General features: G+C 40.6%; 2 protein-coding genes across 2 annotated transcripts in view; one reads left to right on the top strand and one right to left on the bottom strand.

Moving 5' to 3' along the window:
* BMPR1B (bone morphogenetic protein receptor type 1B) overlaps positions 1 to 20,520 on the bottom strand; it is a 232,891-nt gene that overhangs the window by 70,302 nt on the left and 142,069 nt on the right. The gene's annotated exons all lie outside the window — the stretch shown is intronic.
* Positions 1,968 to 5,373, top strand: LOC109022592 (atherin-like). Its single transcript, XM_019006220.1, has 2 exons — positions 1,968 to 2,025; positions 4,625 to 5,373. Exons 1-2 carry the CDS (start codon positions 1,968 to 1,970, stop codon positions 5,371 to 5,373), a joined length of 807 nt encoding a protein of 268 aa, XP_018861765.1.

Genomic DNA, 20,520 nt, shown 5'->3' with positions numbered 1-20,520 from the left:
AAATGCATGCTGTACAACTACACCACACAGCTACTTCTGAAGTAAGGCAGCCCAAAAGTTACCTATCCTCATGCTTCCCAGGTCATCCTTCAACTTTCAACAAGCCAAACTATGTCAGGTCCTACCTCCTAATTCCCACAGTTTTTACCTTTAATTCTCCAAATGTTAAAATGCATCAAGGAGCAACAAATGCTAGAGGTGGATATGGAGGCCTGGCACTTCTCCAGACAACAGCCAGACCAGCAGGTGAACATGAAAATTCTTTTGCATTACACCAAAGTACAGAATTGCCTGCTAAATCCCTTAAGCAGTGAACTGTCTGACAAATAATTATACCAAAAATTTCGTTGCTTCACCTTTATATGTTTACCAGATTGCAAAAACAACTGACAATTACCTCTGCTCAGAGTCTCTGTGGCTTTGGATCCATTAATCATAAAGGCTAATGTGTCACTCCACAGTGTGAAGCTAGGGTACACCAAGAGGCATAAATTTCCCCTTGAAGATACAGCTGGGTCATGCTCAGTTTTCTCATACTTTCTCCACTCTATTTTTCACAAGCTACACTCTTTCATTCAGAAAAACTTATCTGTGATTTCCACACATCACTTCAGGACAAAGCTGCAACACAGTCCACTTTCTGACTATTCAAAAGATGCTCATTTGCAGCACCACTGGATGCCACCAGTGTGGTATGGGAAGATAGAAAAATCTGCCAAACCTATATCCTTCCTCCATCCAACATGGGTGAGATGGGCAGGAAAATCTCAGGATTTTCATAAACATCCATTTTTACAGTAAGTAATGGCTTACACTCCATTCCATGTACAGGACTGATGCAGCTATGCAGAGACAGATGCAAAGGATTTAGGCCAAAACCAGTTTTACCCCAAAGCTCAGCCTCTTATGAAACTTTTTTTTCTAAAAAAAAAAAACTTTCTCAGGTTATGGGATAAAAAAGAGTTTTTAAAACAAAGAGGCAGGTTTGGTAAGAAGAGCTTTTGTCACCAGTTTCCTTGACAGCACAACCCTTTAGGCTGCATCATTGAGCTCAAGTAAGCATTTTTTTCTAACTATTCATTTTTTATAACCATTTTGGCCTACATTATTTAGGATTCAGTCTGCAAACAAACATTACATTTTCTGATCTGATTTTTGAAAACTTCCTTCAGAAAGAATCTCCTTAAGTCTGAATTCCAGCCTGAAAAGTTACCCTCAATAAGTCTGCAACGCAGGATTGAAGCAGAAAATAGTGCTCAGCCCAAAAGCCTGAACACAAGAGCTACAGTTCAGTCTGAGTGAACTGCTCTGCTTTTCTTCCTTACACTTTGATCTCAAGTTTAGAGAAGATTAAATTCAGCCAAAAATACTCCAAGAGACAGACATGAGCAACAGGCAACACTGGTCACGAACAAACCATGTCAAAAACATTTCAGTTCCCTCTAGGATAAAACATAGGCCTTGTAGACATTAAGACATAAGCAAATGTGAACTGGAGGATAAGGCTAGCATTCAAAAATGTTCTTAAGAAGTTGGAGAAATGTTTGGGAGAAGCTGGGGTGCTATTAAGACAGTACAACCCAATATACAGCCACTATAACAATGCACATACAAAAGCAATTGCACAAATGAAGAAATACTCAGGTCTGAGCTCTGCATTTTGAGTAACACAATGAGACTGAAAAATGCACAGCAAAGTTCAGCAAAATTAACTCAAAACCAGACAAATAGAATATGGCTTGAGCTTGCACAAAGTCAACCAGGGTACACTTATGACTAATTTTTCTAGAGGTCAAAATAAAGACACATTGGAAATTATTTCCTGGAAACAAGTGGTCTCCTCATCACTGAAGGGAATCCAAATGTCGGTAAAAATATATTTGTGTATCAGAGGGATTAACTAAACTCTTGGCATCTAGTGCAAATCAGTCATTACATTAATCTAACTATATCTGATTTTAGCTACCATGTTGAACCATGAGGATCTCCCCATCTATATGCAAAGGGAAAAGGCAAATTCCACAGGTGAGTAATTCATATCCTCACAGGACACTCATCCTACAAGGAAACAGAAGCTTTGAGGTGATAAAGAATAAATGTGGCTAACTAAGCAAATTTAAGCTAGAATTAATAAAGCTTTAGAAAATTCTGTTCTCAGCCTGAAGCATGGTCTGAATTACTTAAAAGACCTCTTAATTTCATTTTCAATTCTCTTTTCATAACAATTTCTGCTTTAAAACTGACCCATAAACCAAAGATTAGGAGGTAGCAAAGCGCTACTGTGATTTTTTTTCTTTTTTTAATTAAAAAAGAAATAAACAAATACATAAATATAATTATACAATGCATAGCTTACCAAGACTTTTTTCCCCCTGATTTAGCTCCTAAAACTATCCTCAAGCACTCAGCTTCAACTGCTATCACTTTGTCTGTATTTGCTGAAAGATTTGGGGCTAGAGCTGCTGTGAGCACCTCTGGGAGATCACTGGGCACTCCCTGTCAAAGATTCCCCAGCACAAGCCTCTCACCCTCTAAGCAGTGCTGCAAACAAGAAATACACAGTCCTTGGGAGGGAAAAAGCCCTGTGCTGAACAAGGCACTAGCTGCATTTCCTACAGAAGTTTGTACAAGTGCTCAAAAACCAAGAAATGATTTGACCCCCAACTGCCAGGAAGTTGGGAATGTATTTCAAATGCAAACAATGAACTCATAAGCAGCTAGGTTTCAAATTACTGTGAATCTCCTACTGACACTCATAATTACACTGTTGATAAGACACTGTATCTGAGGATCTTTTCACATAAGTTTTGCATGCTCATATTTGTACCCGAAATTCTGCAGAAAGGGAAAAATCTTGGTCTCCTCTGGGCAATCTAAGTTTTCTGTGCACATCTTTCAGCAGCCTACTGCATTTCTTCCACAGATTTGTGTAATCCCCTTGCAGATGCTCCTACATTAGAGTACATACTATTTCCCTGAAGGTCACTGCACCAAGATTCTCAGTATCCTTAGGAGCACATTGTTTTGGTATAAGTAACTCTGAGGATGCTCTAGGACCCACTTTGACTTCAAGGGATCACACAGAAAGGAAAGTGTCAAAGCATCCACCCATCAAAATTTTAAAAGGGACCAGAGAACCTAACAAGGCTCAGGTACATTTCTGACTCCTGGTTTCAGGGAAGTTGATGCAGCTCCAGCTGCACTCTCCACTTCGGCAGCAGAGGGTGCTGCCACAATACTGAGGGCCCCTGCAAAAGATATCCAGGACTGGTCAGTCAGGTGTGACTTGCAGTTTGTCTAGAGCCTCCATGTCACACAAGTATCACTTAGGAAGTACCAGTTAATGGTTTCAAACTTTTTCAATTTTCAATTTCACCCAAAGTCCATCAAATTTGTTCATCCCACGCTAAACTGTGTGGCGTTCTCACTCCTAAGCCTCATTAACAGCTTCTGTAGTGATGCCTGAAAACAAAGTCAAATATTAGATAAAAAACACTAGTACAGTAGTTTTGCGATTCAAGGAGAAAATGACTGATCAAGGACTGAAGGCCTGAATCTGAACTGCACGCACTGCCACACTTGGTTAGGACTCCTGCAGACCAGCTGCTGCTCAAAATCCTGCTCTGCCATCTACCCTGCTCTCCCCAAGCCCAGCTGTTCCCATGGACACTGCACCCACTTCCCACCACATGAAAGCTTCCAGGACAAATGGACTGCACGAGTGGCACTCCTGTTGCATCTGCTCCTTGACTTTAGTGTATCTTACTAAGGAAGCCAGAGTAAAACCTTCTCAGGCATCAGGGAAACTCCTGGTTGATGCTGAAGGGCTGTAGGTGAAGTCACAGAGAGTTCACCTGGTTAGTTAACAGAACTGACTAATTTATGGGGAAAAAGAAAAAAACTTCCTTGGTACGCATATTTTTTTTCTCCTTTCAGATGTGATTATCAGCTTGTTAGCTAAATGCTTCATGATGAAAACATCCAAACCAAAACATCCAGGACTGTTTCATTAAATTATTTACCACTTTTCAAGAGACACCAAGTTTAACAGAAAAACAAGTCTTCAGTGAATGTAATTTCATAGTTCTTCCAAAGAACATCAGTACATGAATAAAGTGCTACAGTAAACACATTTATAAACTCACAAAAAACCTCCCAAAACCATGTCAGCTCATTTACTGCACTCAGAACTTGTTTTCAAATGCAGGTTTGTAAGAATGTTTAAAATCCTCTAATAAACTCCTCATTTTCATCTTTAAAATTAATAAAGCTACTATGATTCTGTCAATCACAATTCTGCCTGACTGCAATCTCTGTTAACTGCTAATTAGCGCCTCCTTTTCTTATTAGCCATGTCAAATTTTAGCATCTTGGTACATAAATACGGCAATTTCATTTACAATTAGCATGACGCGTTCCTGATAGGAGTTAAACAAGAACAAATTAAGTCTTCCTACGAAACCAAAACGACGTTTACTAAGTCTATAGCTAGAATAAAATCTTAAATAAAAAAAGCCCTCGCTGTTAAAAGGGGTAAGCAGACAAAAAAGCGTAAGCCTGAAACGCTCAAGATTTCTGAGGGCAGAAGCACAACACAGCTTCTTTAAAACTTTTTCCTTTCGAGCGGTGCAAGCAGTCCCAAGCTGCGATTTGGGAAAGGGAACAGCAGCGAGGGCAGCAGCTCCCGCCGCCCCATCTCTCCGGCTGTCCCCGCACGCCGTGCGCCTCCGGAGCATCACCCGCACGGCCGCACCCAGCGGGGCCGGAACGGCAGCCCGGAGCCAAAATCCTTCCTTCCCGCCTCCCGCTGCCCCTCGGTCCGCGCGTCCGTCCCCGCTCACCTCGGCCGTGCAGCCGGCGCCGCCAGCTCCCAGCGAGAGCCGCGGCTCCGGCCCCGCTCCGCCCGCCGGCCCCGGCCGCCTCCTGGCCGCGCCCCCGCCCCCGGCTCCTGCTCCTGCCCCCGGCCAGCTCCTGCCCCCGCCTGCCTCCTACCTCTTGCCCCCGGTCCCGCTCCGGACCCCGGCCGGCTCCTCCAGGCAGGGCAGGGCGGGCAGCCCCCCCGGGCGGACACAAAGCGCAGCCCGGGCGGCGGCCGCGGTGCGGGGGAGCCGCTGCCGGGAGAGACAGCCCCAGCCCCGCAAGGAAGCCCGAGCCGTCCCGCCAAGCGCTTTAGGGCTCTGCACATCAAACTCTTCCTGTGCCCCCCGGGAAGAGCCGCGGAGCGCTCCGGAGCGCGACCCTGCCCGTGCAGGAAGCGCTGCCAGCAGCAGCCAGGGGCGAGGAGGAACCGGGACCTCCGCTCCTGCCCAGCAACTTGTCACCGGACAGCTGCTCCAGACACCTTGTGAGCTGGTGTCATTATTCAGGGACTAAATGAGCCGCTTCAATATTTGCGAAGGGCAGGATTTCCCTATAAGCCTGTTAGTGAATCAGCCGCGCACAGGGATTTAACCTTACCCCTCCTCATGGTCACACTTGCTCAGCAGTTGCGTCGCTCCTCCGCCGGGCGCACTAAAACAAAGCCGCCTCGTGTGTGGCTGGGGTTTATGGACCTCTACATCAGCAGGTCATCAATGGATGCAAACTCACAGAATCAATTTACGTTTGAAGAGACCTCTAAGATAATCAACCATATTCACCAGTAAACCACATCCCCTAGTGCCACACCCACACAGTTTTTGAACCATCTACACATCTGCCCTTTATGACAGGAACAAGTGTTTTAAGCAACTCTTAATGCCATCAAGCAGCAGAAGTATGTGGTCTTTGTTCTTGAGCAAAACACAGGTGAGATGAGACCCTTAAAACACCTTAAAACACAGCAATATAATAGGAAAATGTACAAACTGATGTATCATAATTAAAAGAGGCTGCCAACTACCACCAAAAAAAAAAAACAAACAAACAAAAAACAGGGGTAAGCTAGGTATTTTTTTATATTTTTTCTTTATTTTATTTATAGGGTTTGTGAGGCATCAGGTCACTTGTGACAATGTTTGGTCAGTTTGGCACTGGTACTGGACTGCTGTAGCTTATAGAAGCCTGGCATCTCAGTGGGCAAATTCCACTAGCACGCTTCAAGTGGTATTTTGCTTCAAAGAAGTAATCGCCCTGAAGCTTTCTAGGAAAGATCAGCATCTGTGATGATGCTTAGCAAAATGGAAATCTTTGAAGTGGCCACCTAGCTACTATCAAACAACAGTTAGTAATAACAGAATAAAATTCACTTTTATGTCACTGAGAGTAATTTGGCCACAGCATTCATAAACCAGACCTTGACCAGGTATCATAAATGTGACAAGCACTGCTCTGATCTTTCTAGTGATTAGTGGAATACCTTTTTTTCCTCATCCTCTTGTTTCAAACTCTTATTACCTGCTTGATTACTGCACCAACTAACAATGCAATTGCAACACAGATTTTCAATTCTATGCACATGAATGGAATGCATAGTTTGTGTGAATAAAATCATTCTGTCAATATAATTTTTCAGTCTTTCTCACATTTTCATTGCAACATATGGCAAGAAATAGCACAGTAGTGTCTAAAAAATTTATTTTCTAAAAGGAGTCCTAATTACAGATTTGTTCTATACAGATCATCTTTCAAGGGAAAAATTACCTTGATTTTAAAATTCCTATTTAATCTACACGTGGTCTTCAAAAAGCATTCTAGGCATTTCTTTCCCAAAGTCCCATACAAAAACATGTTAAAGTAATGCTTCGTCATCTGCTGACACCATTTAATATACTTGTAAGTAAAATTAAAAATCCCAAATTGCCACATATTGAACACTACAGAGCAGACCATTCTTCCTATGTCAAACATAGGACGTCACTCCTATAACCTTTTTGACTGCAAAATGGAAGATAATCACTGTTTTGGACACTTGGGATGGGCATCACAAGCCTCAGCTGTGAGACCTTAAAGGACTCAGATGAATTCAAAGCAGCAAATGTCTGAATCTGAAAGACTGCCATTGAAAATATGGGGAATCCAACCGAGATGCTTTTAGGATGTCAGCAGAATCAATGCATCAAGGAGAGGAGTTCCTTATGCAGACTGAAGCACGTGTTTAAAATCAGTGCCCAACAGGTGTTTGTTAGGGTGTGGGTGACAGGAGGAGTCTTTTAGACTCAGTCAATGATGTATCTCTGTAAATTAGGTGGTTCTTTGCCTAAATTCATACTAGCTATGTGGATATTAGGTGATATTCTTCTTTGGGACGGTGACCAAAAAAATAAGCATTAATTACTTTAACACACATCTTGATCACTTTTTGAAGAGAAACAAGGTGGAGGAGAAACATGTAACATGGTTGCTCAGGACACCAATGTCATGAACTTGATGACAGAAGAGGTTTCATCTCCTGTCTTATATTCCAGAATTTCATACCTTACCATGAAAACTGCCGCCCCATTCGGCAGAGCAAAGAGGTGACAGCACAGTGAAGGGAAGAAAGGAGTCTTCCATGTTTCTGTTCAGAATTCAAGGTGTGAGCTGCAACTAAGGGATCTTTTCTATTGTGCCTTTTCAGTGAGGAGCTGGACACTCCTGTTACTGTTAAAGCACCAAGCAAAATAAACCAATGAAGCAAGCAATAATGTGCTGTAATTACAAGTTTGTAGGTAAGCTGTCAGTGTTCATGGATCTTCTACTCAATCCCAGGGAATACACCAGTATTACACATTTCCATATAAAGAGTGCATAAGCAAGCAAAACTATTGCAAATTATTGTCCTGATAGGGACATTGTATTTCTAAAACGAAAAGGAATTTTTCAAGTCATCATAAGTGTGGGAAAAAAATTTCCCATCTTAGAGGATGACATCATTGTCTCCATAGTTGTTAATGTTGTCAATGATGTAATGGCATCTTTTATTTCTTCCTGCTAATTATGCTATTTCCCTATATGTTTTGTGTTCTGTAAAAGCTCTTTGCCCATTAAAATCCTTTTCTAAGCAGAAGCACAAATCAAAAAAGTCTAAATTAACAACATTTCATTGCTGCTGTCTTTGTTTTCCTTGATAAAAAGCAATCCAGTACTTAAACTATAGTAATATCCACAAATGGGAGGTTCTTCCTTCAGATGAAACCCACTTGCATCTGCTTTCTCTAGGAAAGCTGGCAGAAATTAATTCTTTAAGGCATTATTATATAACTTTTTTTTTTTTTTTTCACTTTGTGGTGAAACATAGTGTCTCCCTCCAGGGAGCACAAACTCAAAAAGAATAAAAAAGATGCTTTCACTCCACTTCGAAAAATTAAGGAATTCAAACCCAGGGACAGGCACACAACAAAAGCTGTGACATGTTTAGAAATCTCTAAAAGGACTCTTAAAACATACTGGAGATGTGAATTGAACCTCTTTTTCCCTATTTTCTTCCCTCTTGCCTCGCTCTGCCAGTGGGGATGTTCCCCCAGCAGCCTGAGAGGAGCCACACACTCCAGCCCTTGTGCAGAGACAGCCACCCTACACAGCCCCCTTGCCCCTGTGGCCCAGCTGAGGGGACCATCTAGTATTTCAGGCACGTATTCCTCTCGGTTTTGTCTCTTTTTTTGTTGTTTTTTTTTGGTCCCCAGAGATCTGCCAAAGTTTCCCTTCCCCTCTGAAATACACACACCCCGTTTGGAAAGCGGGAGCAAGGGAGAAAATCCCGTAACTTGTCCAAAGCACGCAAGGATGATTTGTGTTCTCACTTTTGGGGTATGACTGTCACTGTTGATCTGCTTTCAGGCCTAGATTACATCTGATAAGGGCTGACCTTATTTGAGTATTCACACATTATGCACTCATGGAGAGCATGTGGACACAAAAGTCCCTCAGATGTTCTGGGCATCAATCATGCTCACAGCGTGGAGGCTGCCAAACTTTTCTTCCCTTAACTCGGGAGAGGAGAGGATAGTTCAAGACAGACTTAATAAAGTTTAAAGCTGTGCCACAGTATATTTGGGGCCCATTGTCTTCTAAAAGTGTTCTTTTCAACAAATTCTCTGCAGTTACCACGGGCAACAATTCGTCTTTAACAAATTGGGGTGGACTGTGTGCAAACTGTCGGGAGGAGGGGAAGTGAACAAAAGGCTTGCCAGGCCCATTAAATAAAAGCCAAACAACCAAAACTCTTCTGTCTCTTAGCTGCCCCATATTTACATAACCAAAGTAGGTTCTAAAAATCATTCCCAAAAACCAGAGTATTTTCAAAATATACCTTAAATCAAATCACTTCCTTAAGAACTCTGTTGCTCACCACACAAATACTTATATTCATTACCACAAATTAACATCTGCTTTTATAAAGAATATCATATAACCATCACTGATCACTAAAACATGTCATCAGTTTTAATGGCTGACACCTCTGTAATGACTGACACATCTTTCCCAATGTCACAAGAACCACAGCTGGTTTTATAAACCTGCTTTTGTCTGCATGTTCATTTGAAATTGTGAGAGCTGGGAGGAAATAAAAGCACACAGTAGGTGATGCATGTGCTTCTCTGAAATTTGTAAATTCTAAATTCTTAATCTTAATTTGTAAAGCCTAAATTCTCATACAGCATCATCCTTACACATAAAATTGACTCTACAGTCTGCAGACTTTCATGGAAACTGCCCAAATAAGCCATCATACCTAGCCCTAAAATACCTTTTATTCCCCATATATGTAGACTACATGAAATTGCTACTCTCAAAGTATGATTTGCTTTGCTAAATCATGCTTTTTAACTCAAAAACTGTTTAGGCCCTGTAAACTTACTTTCTTCTACAGCTGGCTACTCCAGCAGAAACAGTAACCTAAGGCATTCTTCTCATGTGGCTCGAAGTAAATAAGAAGTAAGTAAGAAATAAGTAAAAAATGCAATTACTCATCAACCAAAGCCTTGGACGGGATGTCATGAAGAGTTCAGTGTGTTTTCTCTTTTCAGTTTTAGATGCTTTTAATGATGGAGGTTTTGTTGCTGCCGTTTAGGAGATCAGTTCACAGCATGATGCATCTTATCATGGGCAGGTTCTTCTGCTTATCCAGAGATGCTTGGTTGAGGTTTTTTCCTTCCCATTTAGGGCCATTTATTTCTTAGTTATATATCAAGAGTGACTGACCCTTGAGAAAAAGCAGCAGAATACTACCAAGAGAGGTGAAAAGATCTCTGGATTAAACCACAGGAAAAGTATATTGAGAAGGATGTGTTTTTCAGGCATGATACCCAAGATGATAGCATGGAGAAATCCACTACCAGTTTCACTGGGATTTAATTGAAGCCATTCACAGCAGTAGCAAAGACACTCCCTGCCTTTGGGAGGCACATTTCCTAGTGAGGACCTTCTGTGGCTGTGCATCATGTGTTGCACCAGATTCTTCTTAAAACACAAGCAGCAAACCATACATCTCATCACATGTGGGGATCAGGATATGGTATGCTAACTAAGGGCTGAGGTTTAGGTCCAAGTCTCCAGTCTTTAAAGCTGTGTTCAGTCTTAACTGATGTGTTCCTTTGAAAGATTTTGGCTACACAGCATTAGGATAACAAAGTTAAAAAAAAAAACAATCTTCATAGTAAGAAGGCCTACCCACACTAATATGATTGAGTCCATGGCTTTCTTCCCCCCTTGTTTAAAAACCAGCCTTTAAAATTTAAACTTTAATACTTATAATCGTTTGATGAAAAGAAATTATTCTTCTTCTATCAGTATAAGCATACACACAGACACATACACATAGATGTTAATTTGTTGGTTCCAAATTAATTACCATTATAGTATGGGTTATTCTATTATATGAATAAAAGCCCATTTCTCTGACAAGCTGGCTGAAAATCTAAATGTGTGAGGGAAGATTGTACCTTTAGCTTTACTGAAGCTCCTTGCTAGGCTGACTGTATTCAGGTAAGGAACCAACATCACAAAAGTAAAGTTAATGGAGCTTGGACATGTGTTTGACCCAATAAACCAGAAACTGGTGTTTATAGGGTTTTGTCATATGCTGCCTGATCTTGCAGTGAGAACCTGCACATGATTCTCCAACTGGAAGTTGTCCTCACGAAGTGGGAGCCACACAGCCACCTCACAGCAATGTATCTATCACAACTACACTGCTACAGCATCTGCACTCACCCAGCTGCTGAGCCAGGGCTGGCTTGATGTCCTGATGTCACAGTCTGTGGCAAAACAGAACTGTACCCAGCTACAGAAGCTAAAGAATTCCTCAAAAGGTCACATAATTTAGCAATCTCTGCGCTGACACATCAGATCAGAGCAATAGCTCAGTTTGTCCATATCCCTGTCTCCAATAAAAGGTATTTGCTTTTTATTAATTTTTAAATGCACTGCTTTTTAATTTCATTGGGATGTCTCCTGTCTTTTATTATGTAAAAGGTTAAATGGAAGAATTCAATTTGCTTCTTCTATTTATATGTATTATTTTATTTTCCGTTTTCTGTCTCCTCTTATTGAAGTCCTCTCTAACCATCCCCCAAATTTTAAGTTACTTGTTCCTCATGGAGATGGTTTGTCTCATATTTTATCACCCACCTATTCATTCTGTACCTTTTTATTAGCTGAGGTGTCCTGATGCAAATGCAACATTCTTGGAGGGATGTGACACTCACTGACAGATGCTTTCAGAAATCAGCTCTATCTCTTGTTTGGAGTCAAATGTCTTTTTCACTTTTCTCACTGCAGAATGAAGATTACTTTGACTTGTTCAAGACAAAAAGAATGATACTTTTTACTCAGATTTATTTCAACATTCTGGAAATATAGCAGGATTTTGTATTTGACAATGTGCACTTGCCAAAACTATTTTAACCTGCATGTTTGTATCAAGTTTAGAAAAATCTTTCACAGTTTAGCTCAATTCTTTCTGATTTAAACTAATTTAAATACTTTTTATTACTTTTACTTTCCCTGAAGTCACTCTTTCCTCCAAAGGCTACCATACCCAAACCCACTTTCAGAAGTAGCTTATTACTGTCTTCATGGTGGCAGGAGCAGAGTGCCTCCCAAATCTCCGTTTCTCCTTTCCCTCAATATGCCAAACAATGAGGCTACAAGAGGACAGAAGAGGAAGCCAAACAGAGCTAGCATGGTTTGCTGGGATGACTGGATACAGAGGGGAGGAGTGCATGAAGAAAGATGTAATTACCCTCAAAAAATTATTTTAATCATTTCACACTATTTTTTCAGGGCTTTTATAACTGAGAAAAGTTATACTAATGACTGCATAAAAATACATGCCATGTAGTGTTCTCAGCAATTAAGTTGTGCTAGAGTCTCTTGGTACAGTGTCTTATCAGTACATAATTTCATATTTCAGAAGTTCCTTTCAGCACAGTTTGGATTTCAGCCTTCAAGCTATTCTCCCAAGCAATAAATGGACAAAGGCATAGATTTTTTAACCCCTTTCCCAGCCCAAAAGCATGTGTGATGGATTTTAAAAGTATCCTATACTTCCAAGATAGGCATCTACCAAAATAACACTACTCTAATGCTGATTGAAGGTATTTCCCACCCCCCCATACATATGTCTTTACTCACTACCAATTTCCAGTTGAAATAACTTTTCTTTCTGAGCAAAACTTGTTCCTGTGTTTACAGTTACATTGCTCTAACTGCAAAGCAGGTCACTGTGAGGAACCACAGTGGCATACTGGTTTTAGGTACCCAACTCTCCAGGGAGGTTACCTCCATAATATACAGCCACTATTCATAACTTTCCTGTCATTACAGGTACACAAAGACCACAGAAGCCAACCAAACACATGGAAAGTAAATGTATTTTGTGACTTCAATGTCTTCAAGAGCGCAGAAAGCAGGACTTGGCAGCAACGTAAGTCTTAGCTGTATTTACAGATTTATCGCAAGTGCGTGATAAGAAAAAAAATACCCAAAACAAAACAAAACAAAAAAACAAAACCCAGAAAGAAAAAATGCCTAAAACCAACCACATTTCACTCCATTGCTACTGAATTCTATGTATTACAACACAAGTCAAACCTCAAAGCAATCCCTACTGTGATGTGGATACAACACGACCTGAGGCACTTCTGACTGGTATGATGAGCTTGAAGGCAAATCGGAGCGTGCATTGTCCACCTGTCAACTGAATTTTCAAATAGTAATTTCAGTACCACTTACTTTTGCAGTATTATCAAAAATAAATCTAAATTTGAAGACACTAGACTTCTACAGTATCTCTCCTTTTAGAGGAGCATATTGTTTCCTTGTTTGGTTGGGTTTTTTTAAGCTAAATTGCACATTAAGACATTAAAAAAAACCCTTTGGCTCCACCTGTTTAAGTAAGTAGACAGCTTCTTTAGACCTTCCTGTTCCTTCACCTGTCCCCAGTTACAGAGCACAGCTGTTTGGGGGCTTAAGATTTTTTTTGTGAGGTAACAGTTGATGATAATCTCATTAAATCCTTTCGAACACTTTCCAGTTCATACAGGATTTCCTTCACCAGGGTGATTGGAACAAGGATTGGCTGCTTAAGAAATCACTGGGGGGAAAAAAAAAAATAAAAAAAAGTCACCCAAACCCCTCCTCACAGAGGAGGGTGCAAGGGAACCAAAGCTTAGCCCCAGCCAAGGGGCTGGAACAAATCCAGAGATGCAGCAGCTCTTTGCTGTTTTTCTCTGCAGCTGAGAAACCGCATTAGAAGTGTAATCCCTGATACCTTTTGCATGTAAAACAAATCATGTGCTAAGCAAGCTCCTCTACCTGTAGATCATTCTATTTAAATGTCCAGAGTTCCTCTCTCTGCTACCCTGGGAAGTACTCATTGCAAAGGAGCTGTGTTCTCAGGGAGAAGCTCCACGACCAAGTTGGCCACCCAGACATCAGTGCCATTCCCAAGATTGGGAGACAAACCTCCCCAGGGAGAATGGACAGTGTGAAACAAAAGCAAGACAAAAAGAGGCCTGACTGTTTAAATATGCCTTCTATCAGATCCTACAAGCCGTGCTGTGGGTGTTCTGAAGGCACTTCCAAGGAAAGGGACCTCCCCAGAGAAGCCTTGGGTGCTAAGCAGATGTTAGTGAGACACAAAAAGCTGAGATGTCCTAAACTGCTCCAAGACCAGACAGGAACAACTTTTAGGCTGCATTAGAGAAATCTCTGTAGCATCAACTACTTGTATCAAAATGGTCAGTTTTCATTTCACTGCACAAGGTCTCAGCAGTTTAATAGGATTTTTCCCTATTTACATGCACTTAAATGGCAAATGCAAATTTCCTGCTCCAGCTGCCAAAAAACACTTTTTCAACCTGCCTGACTAAAACCACCCAAAACGAGCAACGGGAAAAGTGCAAGACAGTTTAAGTTCTGTAGAAAAGGCTGGCCAGCTCAGGTATCTGGGTAACAAATATTTTTATAGGCCTTTCAGTGGCTCGAATCCAGGACAGCTCTGCAGTGATTTATTTCTCCAACAGCTTCTAGGGTGGCCTATGTAAAATTAGCTGGTAATCACAAACCAGGCCCCTAGTGGGCACGTTCCACACCCAAAGCAGCAGTGACTGGTGCTCCCTTGCTGAGGGTCACAGGAGAAACGGCAAGGACTGAGGGGGGAATGCTGGATATCTCAAGCTGTCAGGAAAAATGAGGCTGAGCATCAGAGCACTATGACCAGAACTTTTCAGGATCAAAGCACAGTTCATCTTATTTAAGCCATAAATGCGTCACTTTTTATGATTGCCCTGCTAGTATTCTGAATAAGCGTTAAGTGCAGTTTTTAAGGGTTATACAGAATTTGTCTTGCAAAAACCTGCTCCCTTAAGAGCACACAGCATAGGCTGTTTGCAGTCTGAGTTGCTACTGCAGCTCACAGGTTTTTTTAACTGAAAATTGTCCCTTCATCTCAGCGTGGAAGGGAGAAAATATTAACAACACAACCTGTGTATTGACCCTTGAGGACACTTCTGATGTCTGATGTGCACTCATTAGGACTTTCTAGATAATCGCAACACCTTAATTGCATGAGAATTGGTTGCAAATCCCCATGCACTGAAAGTCTGCAGCTCTTGCCACCATCTTCCCTGCTACAGGGATCCTGACCCCATGGATGCAGGCTCCAGCTCCATCCATAGAACAAACATGCAAACACATTGCAAATTCTTTTTTTCTGCCTCCAGTGCAACTCTAGCTACCTCCACCAAAGCATCTATCCAGGAGAGAGGCTGAAGTGTAATGCCTATAATTTTTGTTTGGCCAAGATGATTCCGCAACATCATGTGCTGATGCAACCCTTTTATCATCACTATCTCCCGATGACCTTAAACCATCACCAGGCTGTGGTAATTCTCACACTCTAAAATGAAAGCTAGAAATTAATGGGAGACTCCCAAATCTTACACGACAGCAGCTGCTTTTCTTCAACCATTCCCCGCTATCTTTAAGAGAAGTGATTCAGACAGATGTTACAGTTTTATGGTCTCAATTCCTATTATATTCATTCAGGTCTAAGAGAGTAAGTTCCTCATATCTAGATTCAGTTTTACCATGTTTTTCATTCATTTTGGCTGATCTATTTTTGATATATTCCCGGGCTGCACCTCCTTATAATGTGCTAACTTAGTTCCCTGGCTGTAGATAATATGTTCATCCCAGCACTTGCAAATATTCAGATAGAAAATAAAAACTAGACACTAGAAGTCATGTGCTTATTTAAAACATGTAGCTGGACAGTATCAATATGACACGAGGATAGTAAACTAAAATTAACCTGCAATTCCATAATATCAAATAAATTGACCTGCTAATGAAAGGAAACACATTTCCATAAGAATTTGAGTGGTATCCAAGTAACAATTCCATGATGATACATTTTCAATTAAAGAATTACAATAGACTACACTTATTTTTTTCTCTCTAATGTTAGGTTGTAATTTATTATTGTGCAGGCAGCTGAATATTAACCTACAGCTTCTGTTCTTTGTCTTGGTAGTAACTGGGAAATGTTTTCAAGGTCAAATACTTTCTTAGTAAAAAAGATACCTACATGCCAAATTTTAAAAGTTTTCTTCTTTTTTATTATCTGGTTGCTTGGTCTTACTTATTTTAGCAAGTTAGAGAAATATTAACAAAATCTATGAGAAACTCTGCCAGACTCATGAGTGCAGAGGAGTGTGCCCACTCATAACAAAAGCAAAAGTAGGTCTATTTGTTGCTATTCTGTACCCCAAAAAGGCTCATGTTCTATAAGGCCACAAGATATGAAATACAAACTCATGGTTATTAAGAAAGTAGAGCCATTTAGTGACTCAGTGTTTGCAGGGGGCAGCAAATTTATTAACTGTCCATTTATGGTGACAATCTCCTAAGTGCATGAAAATTAAATTCACCATGATCTTTAATTATCTTATGTGGTTCACTTCATATTATATTGTGTCACAACATATCGCTCACTGATGTTGCTATACAGTACTATATAATGTTCATATTCAGTCAAATTGCAAGCAAAATGCATTACATTCTAAAGATTATTTTCCATATGCAGCTACATATCTGTCAATAACTACATTCCTGAGTTTTGGTCAGATGGCCCTGATGCCTGAGAGGACAGGAACAGTACGCTGTATTGTTAAATCCCCCACTAAGGCTTAGCTTCAGTAATTCAGCTTTCACAACAAATGCTAAAATTCGGTAGTAACTGAATTTAAAACTCAAGAAAGCCCCATCTCTACCCTTCAAATATGTGAAAAATGTTTTTCCTTGAGCTTGATAAGGAAATGAAAATAAGGAAAATGGAAGAGAGAATCAAGATACTGTTCCCATTACACAGTATCTGTGCGAGGACTATTTCAAGTTAGAAAGCTACCAAGACATGGAAAAAAAACAACAATTCTTACATGTTGAACAGTAGTTCCTGCTTCCCATGAAAGCCATCTGTTCCGTGTATGTACATGGTTTGAAAGACATTCCCAGGATTGTGTCAAGCCAAAGGAATCCCCACTAGAGTTACAGAAATACAAACTCCCTTCACACTGGCAGGAGAGTGCTAAAATGCAGCTCTGAGGACATGTAGAGCTCCACCCGCCTCAGGACCATCAGAGTCCTGCTGGCATTCCAGGCATTACACAGGATTTTCCCATCTGATATTGGGTTATGAGAACTGAAACTTTAGCAGGGATAACACTGCAATACTTTGAATTAGAAATTCTTCAGATGAGTCTAAGGCGAGAGCGCCACTCTTCTCTATTGCAAAATGGCATCATCACCCTTTCTCCCATTTGCAGCTGACATGAAAAATGCCTGGAAAATATTTTTGAAATAGGATTAATTCCATAACGCAATTTTTGCCATTACTGATTTTAATGGGAGTGGGACATGGCACAGTTTGAATAATATACTTGTTCCACATTCATTTCCAAACTCTGGAAACAGGAGTTGAAAACAGAAGTCTAGTAATTAATACTTGTATAAGAAGGACAATCCTTCCTGTGGGCCTGGCATTTTTGCAATCCCTTGTCTACTACACAACTGAGTTCAAATTGCAATTATTTTTCCTAGGGAGCAATTAAATACTGCTACCAATGTTAAGCATAAACACAACTATAACTACAAGCAACGCTCAGATGACTTGCTCAGGGTTCAAGGGTTCACTGCACATGAATATCCATAAATACCACTGACAGCCTTAGCAGCATAATGAACTTTGCAGCAACTCATGCAGGCAATCTACACAATACAAGAACATAACGCCCCTAACCTTAAAGCAAGAAATCTGCAGAAGTAATTCTGAGCTATTTTTACAGCTGAAACAGTGTGTTCAAGGACTACTTAAGAAATAGTCTGATCTTGTTTGCAAAATGTTGATGTGTTTATTGTTTTTTAAATCATTGGGTGTATTCAAACAGCACAACTGAAGAAACATGAACTTTATGTAAAGATGGTCAGTTACGCTGATTTATCACTACAATTAGCAATGTTTTCTTACCTCCATTAACTTAAACATGCAACATTACAAGTTAAACACCCTGGGCTTTTTAAGGCATCACAATATATTTTATCTTTAAAGTGCTTACATTTTTTTCTCGCAAACACTGGCCACAGTATCACACAGCCCCCCATAAGCAGGTATTTCTGGCATCTCTTGAAATATATGCCCTGCTCCCAGCTCAAAAATCAGATCTGTGTTAAAGAAACATTCTCTGTTTGAACTCTAGGGAATACATTTAAATCATTGGTTTTGTTTAACTTCATTATTTTCTTAGTTGCCAAGATGCTGCTTCTCTACTTCTGGAGCTGCAGCACAGATAGAGGAAGCTGCTAAACAGATCTGCATACTTGGTAAATGCTGCTAGCAAAAGCTAGCATGTTGAAAATACAGTGTGTTTTCAACCAGCTCCAGGCTCTAGGAACTCTAAAGGTTGATTAAAATGACTTAAAAAAAGACTTATGAACTGAGAAGATGTACAAAGTTTAAGTCAATGGTGGTTTTCCATGTACAAACATAAACAGCTATGTCCCCTCCTATCTTCTCAATCTAGATCTGGTGGGAAACTTTTTCAAGGTGCATTTTGCTCCTTTTCAAGTTACACTGAAAGCTATCACATCCATTTCTCTCTTCTGAAATGTTATCACTCCTTACAAAACTTACAAAACTAGAGTGAACTAACTGCCTGAGACCCCCATCTATTTCACAGACAAGTCAGCTGAGCTTAAGGCAAGATATCTGAGCTTACACCAAAGCAGATGAGGAGCACTCAGTGGTCTTCCACCTCTCTTCAGGCAGTAATCATCAGCAGACAAGCAGTAATAGATTAAGACCGGCACATCTGTTCCAGCAGCAAGCATCTGTCTGTATTCTACTTTATCAATCTATGGATCTGCAGTTCATCACTGTAAGAGAGCTCAGTGTTATTATCTATGATGTCTATCAGACAAGCTAATAATTTTCAGTGCTGCAAGCCCCAAATACAAGCTAGGATGCCAATAATAACAATGTTATTACTAATTTTCTTTCTAATACTTAACATTAGATGAGCAGCCTGCTAAAGTTAACAGACCCTTCCAATCTTGACTCAGTTTACATATTGATTGGTGATCATACACCAAATCTCCACAAGCATTTCCTATGGTCTGACCAACTTCACTAACCTCCACTCCAGGAGCTCATACATAAATACCATGGCATGTAATAAAAAAATTCTTATTTCCCCTGTAATAAGGAAATGTTTGCCAGATTGGTCATGATGAAAGACAGCTTTTTTCAATGTCACCTTTTTTTTTTTCTTTTTTTTTTTTCTTTTGTTCTCTGTTGATCAGTTAGGAGTGCTTCTGTGCAGATCAAGAAAGCTGCTTCAGCCACCAACCAACCTGAACCAGAGATGCTAATGCTTTTTTTTGGCCACAACAGGCCTCACCTTCATGCAGAAACACCCCAAAAGGCATGTTATTTTAGCAACAGATTCCTCTGTGCTGTGCCATGATGGGGGGGAAATTCTGTCTTTAGCAAGAGGATGGATGCCCACCTCTCTGAGAGCCCACCAGAAGAGTGTGGGAGGGAAGGGACCACAGTTCACCAGCACATCTGGCCTACTCATGAGCACACAGACTTTTAGGAGAGAGAAAATCAGGGTGATTCAGCCTCTGCTGACCACTAATTTTAAGTGAAGAATGAGTTTGTAATCCCAGGAAAAACAAATCAATACTGTGGCTGTGCCATCTGCATTTTCTGTCTCTAGCGATTGCCTCTCTAGTGTTTCAGGTTTCCATGGGTGGTTTTGGTAATGCATTTAACATATCACCCTATGGCTGATCATGGTCTCTTTAGAACCTCTGCAAGGGGTTTTCCCCAAATAGATAGAGCAGTTACCATGAGTCTCTTCAGTGGCTGAAGTAACATGACACGAACAGCTTTAGTCCCATCTTTTCTTTCTTGTTCTCCAGAGGTATTCAGCCGTACTCACCTTTGTAAAGGAGGATCTGAGTGAGGTGCTTATCATTGGTGTAGGGTTGAAAAGCCCTCTAAACCTGCTAGGACACAGGTTGTTGTAGAGAAAGTGGTGCTACCTGCTTCCTTCACACTTCTGTGTTTGGACAAGTTTATAATATAAGGCTAAAAACTGATTAAATGAGATGTAGCCATTTGAATATCCCAAGTCCTTCTCCAGTAACTAAAAGGCTGTGAAACCAGCAGTAGTATTTTGCTTCAGGGCTGATGTGTGACAATTATTAAAATAATAGACTGAGATGGTGCTTTATGCATGGATGCAATAAATTTACTTGCAGAGAATACAAATATTGTGTCAAAGCTAGGGACAAACAGAGAGCTAACTCAAAGGAACAGAAAGAGCTGGCTAGGGAAAAGTAAAATAAGAGGCCCTGCAGTGGTGTTCCAGTGTGAAAGACGAGCCATCCACTGGCCAAATGTGGTCACTCTCAGTGGCCAGAGTGTTTCTCACCTCAAATCCCAGCCAAATATTGCACAGAGGATAATCCTACAATTACACTAATATATACCATAAGATCATTAATCTATACAGTAAGCTCCCAGAAGTAACAAATCTTGCTTTTAATTAACTA

The sequence above is a fragment of the Parus major genome, chromosome 4, assembly GCF_001522545.3.
Source record: "Parus major isolate Abel chromosome 4, Parus_major1.1, whole genome shotgun sequence".
NCBI classification, from domain to species: domain Eukaryota; kingdom Metazoa; phylum Chordata; class Aves; order Passeriformes; family Paridae; genus Parus; species Parus major.
This window is presented reverse-complemented; position numbering and strand designations above follow the sequence as displayed.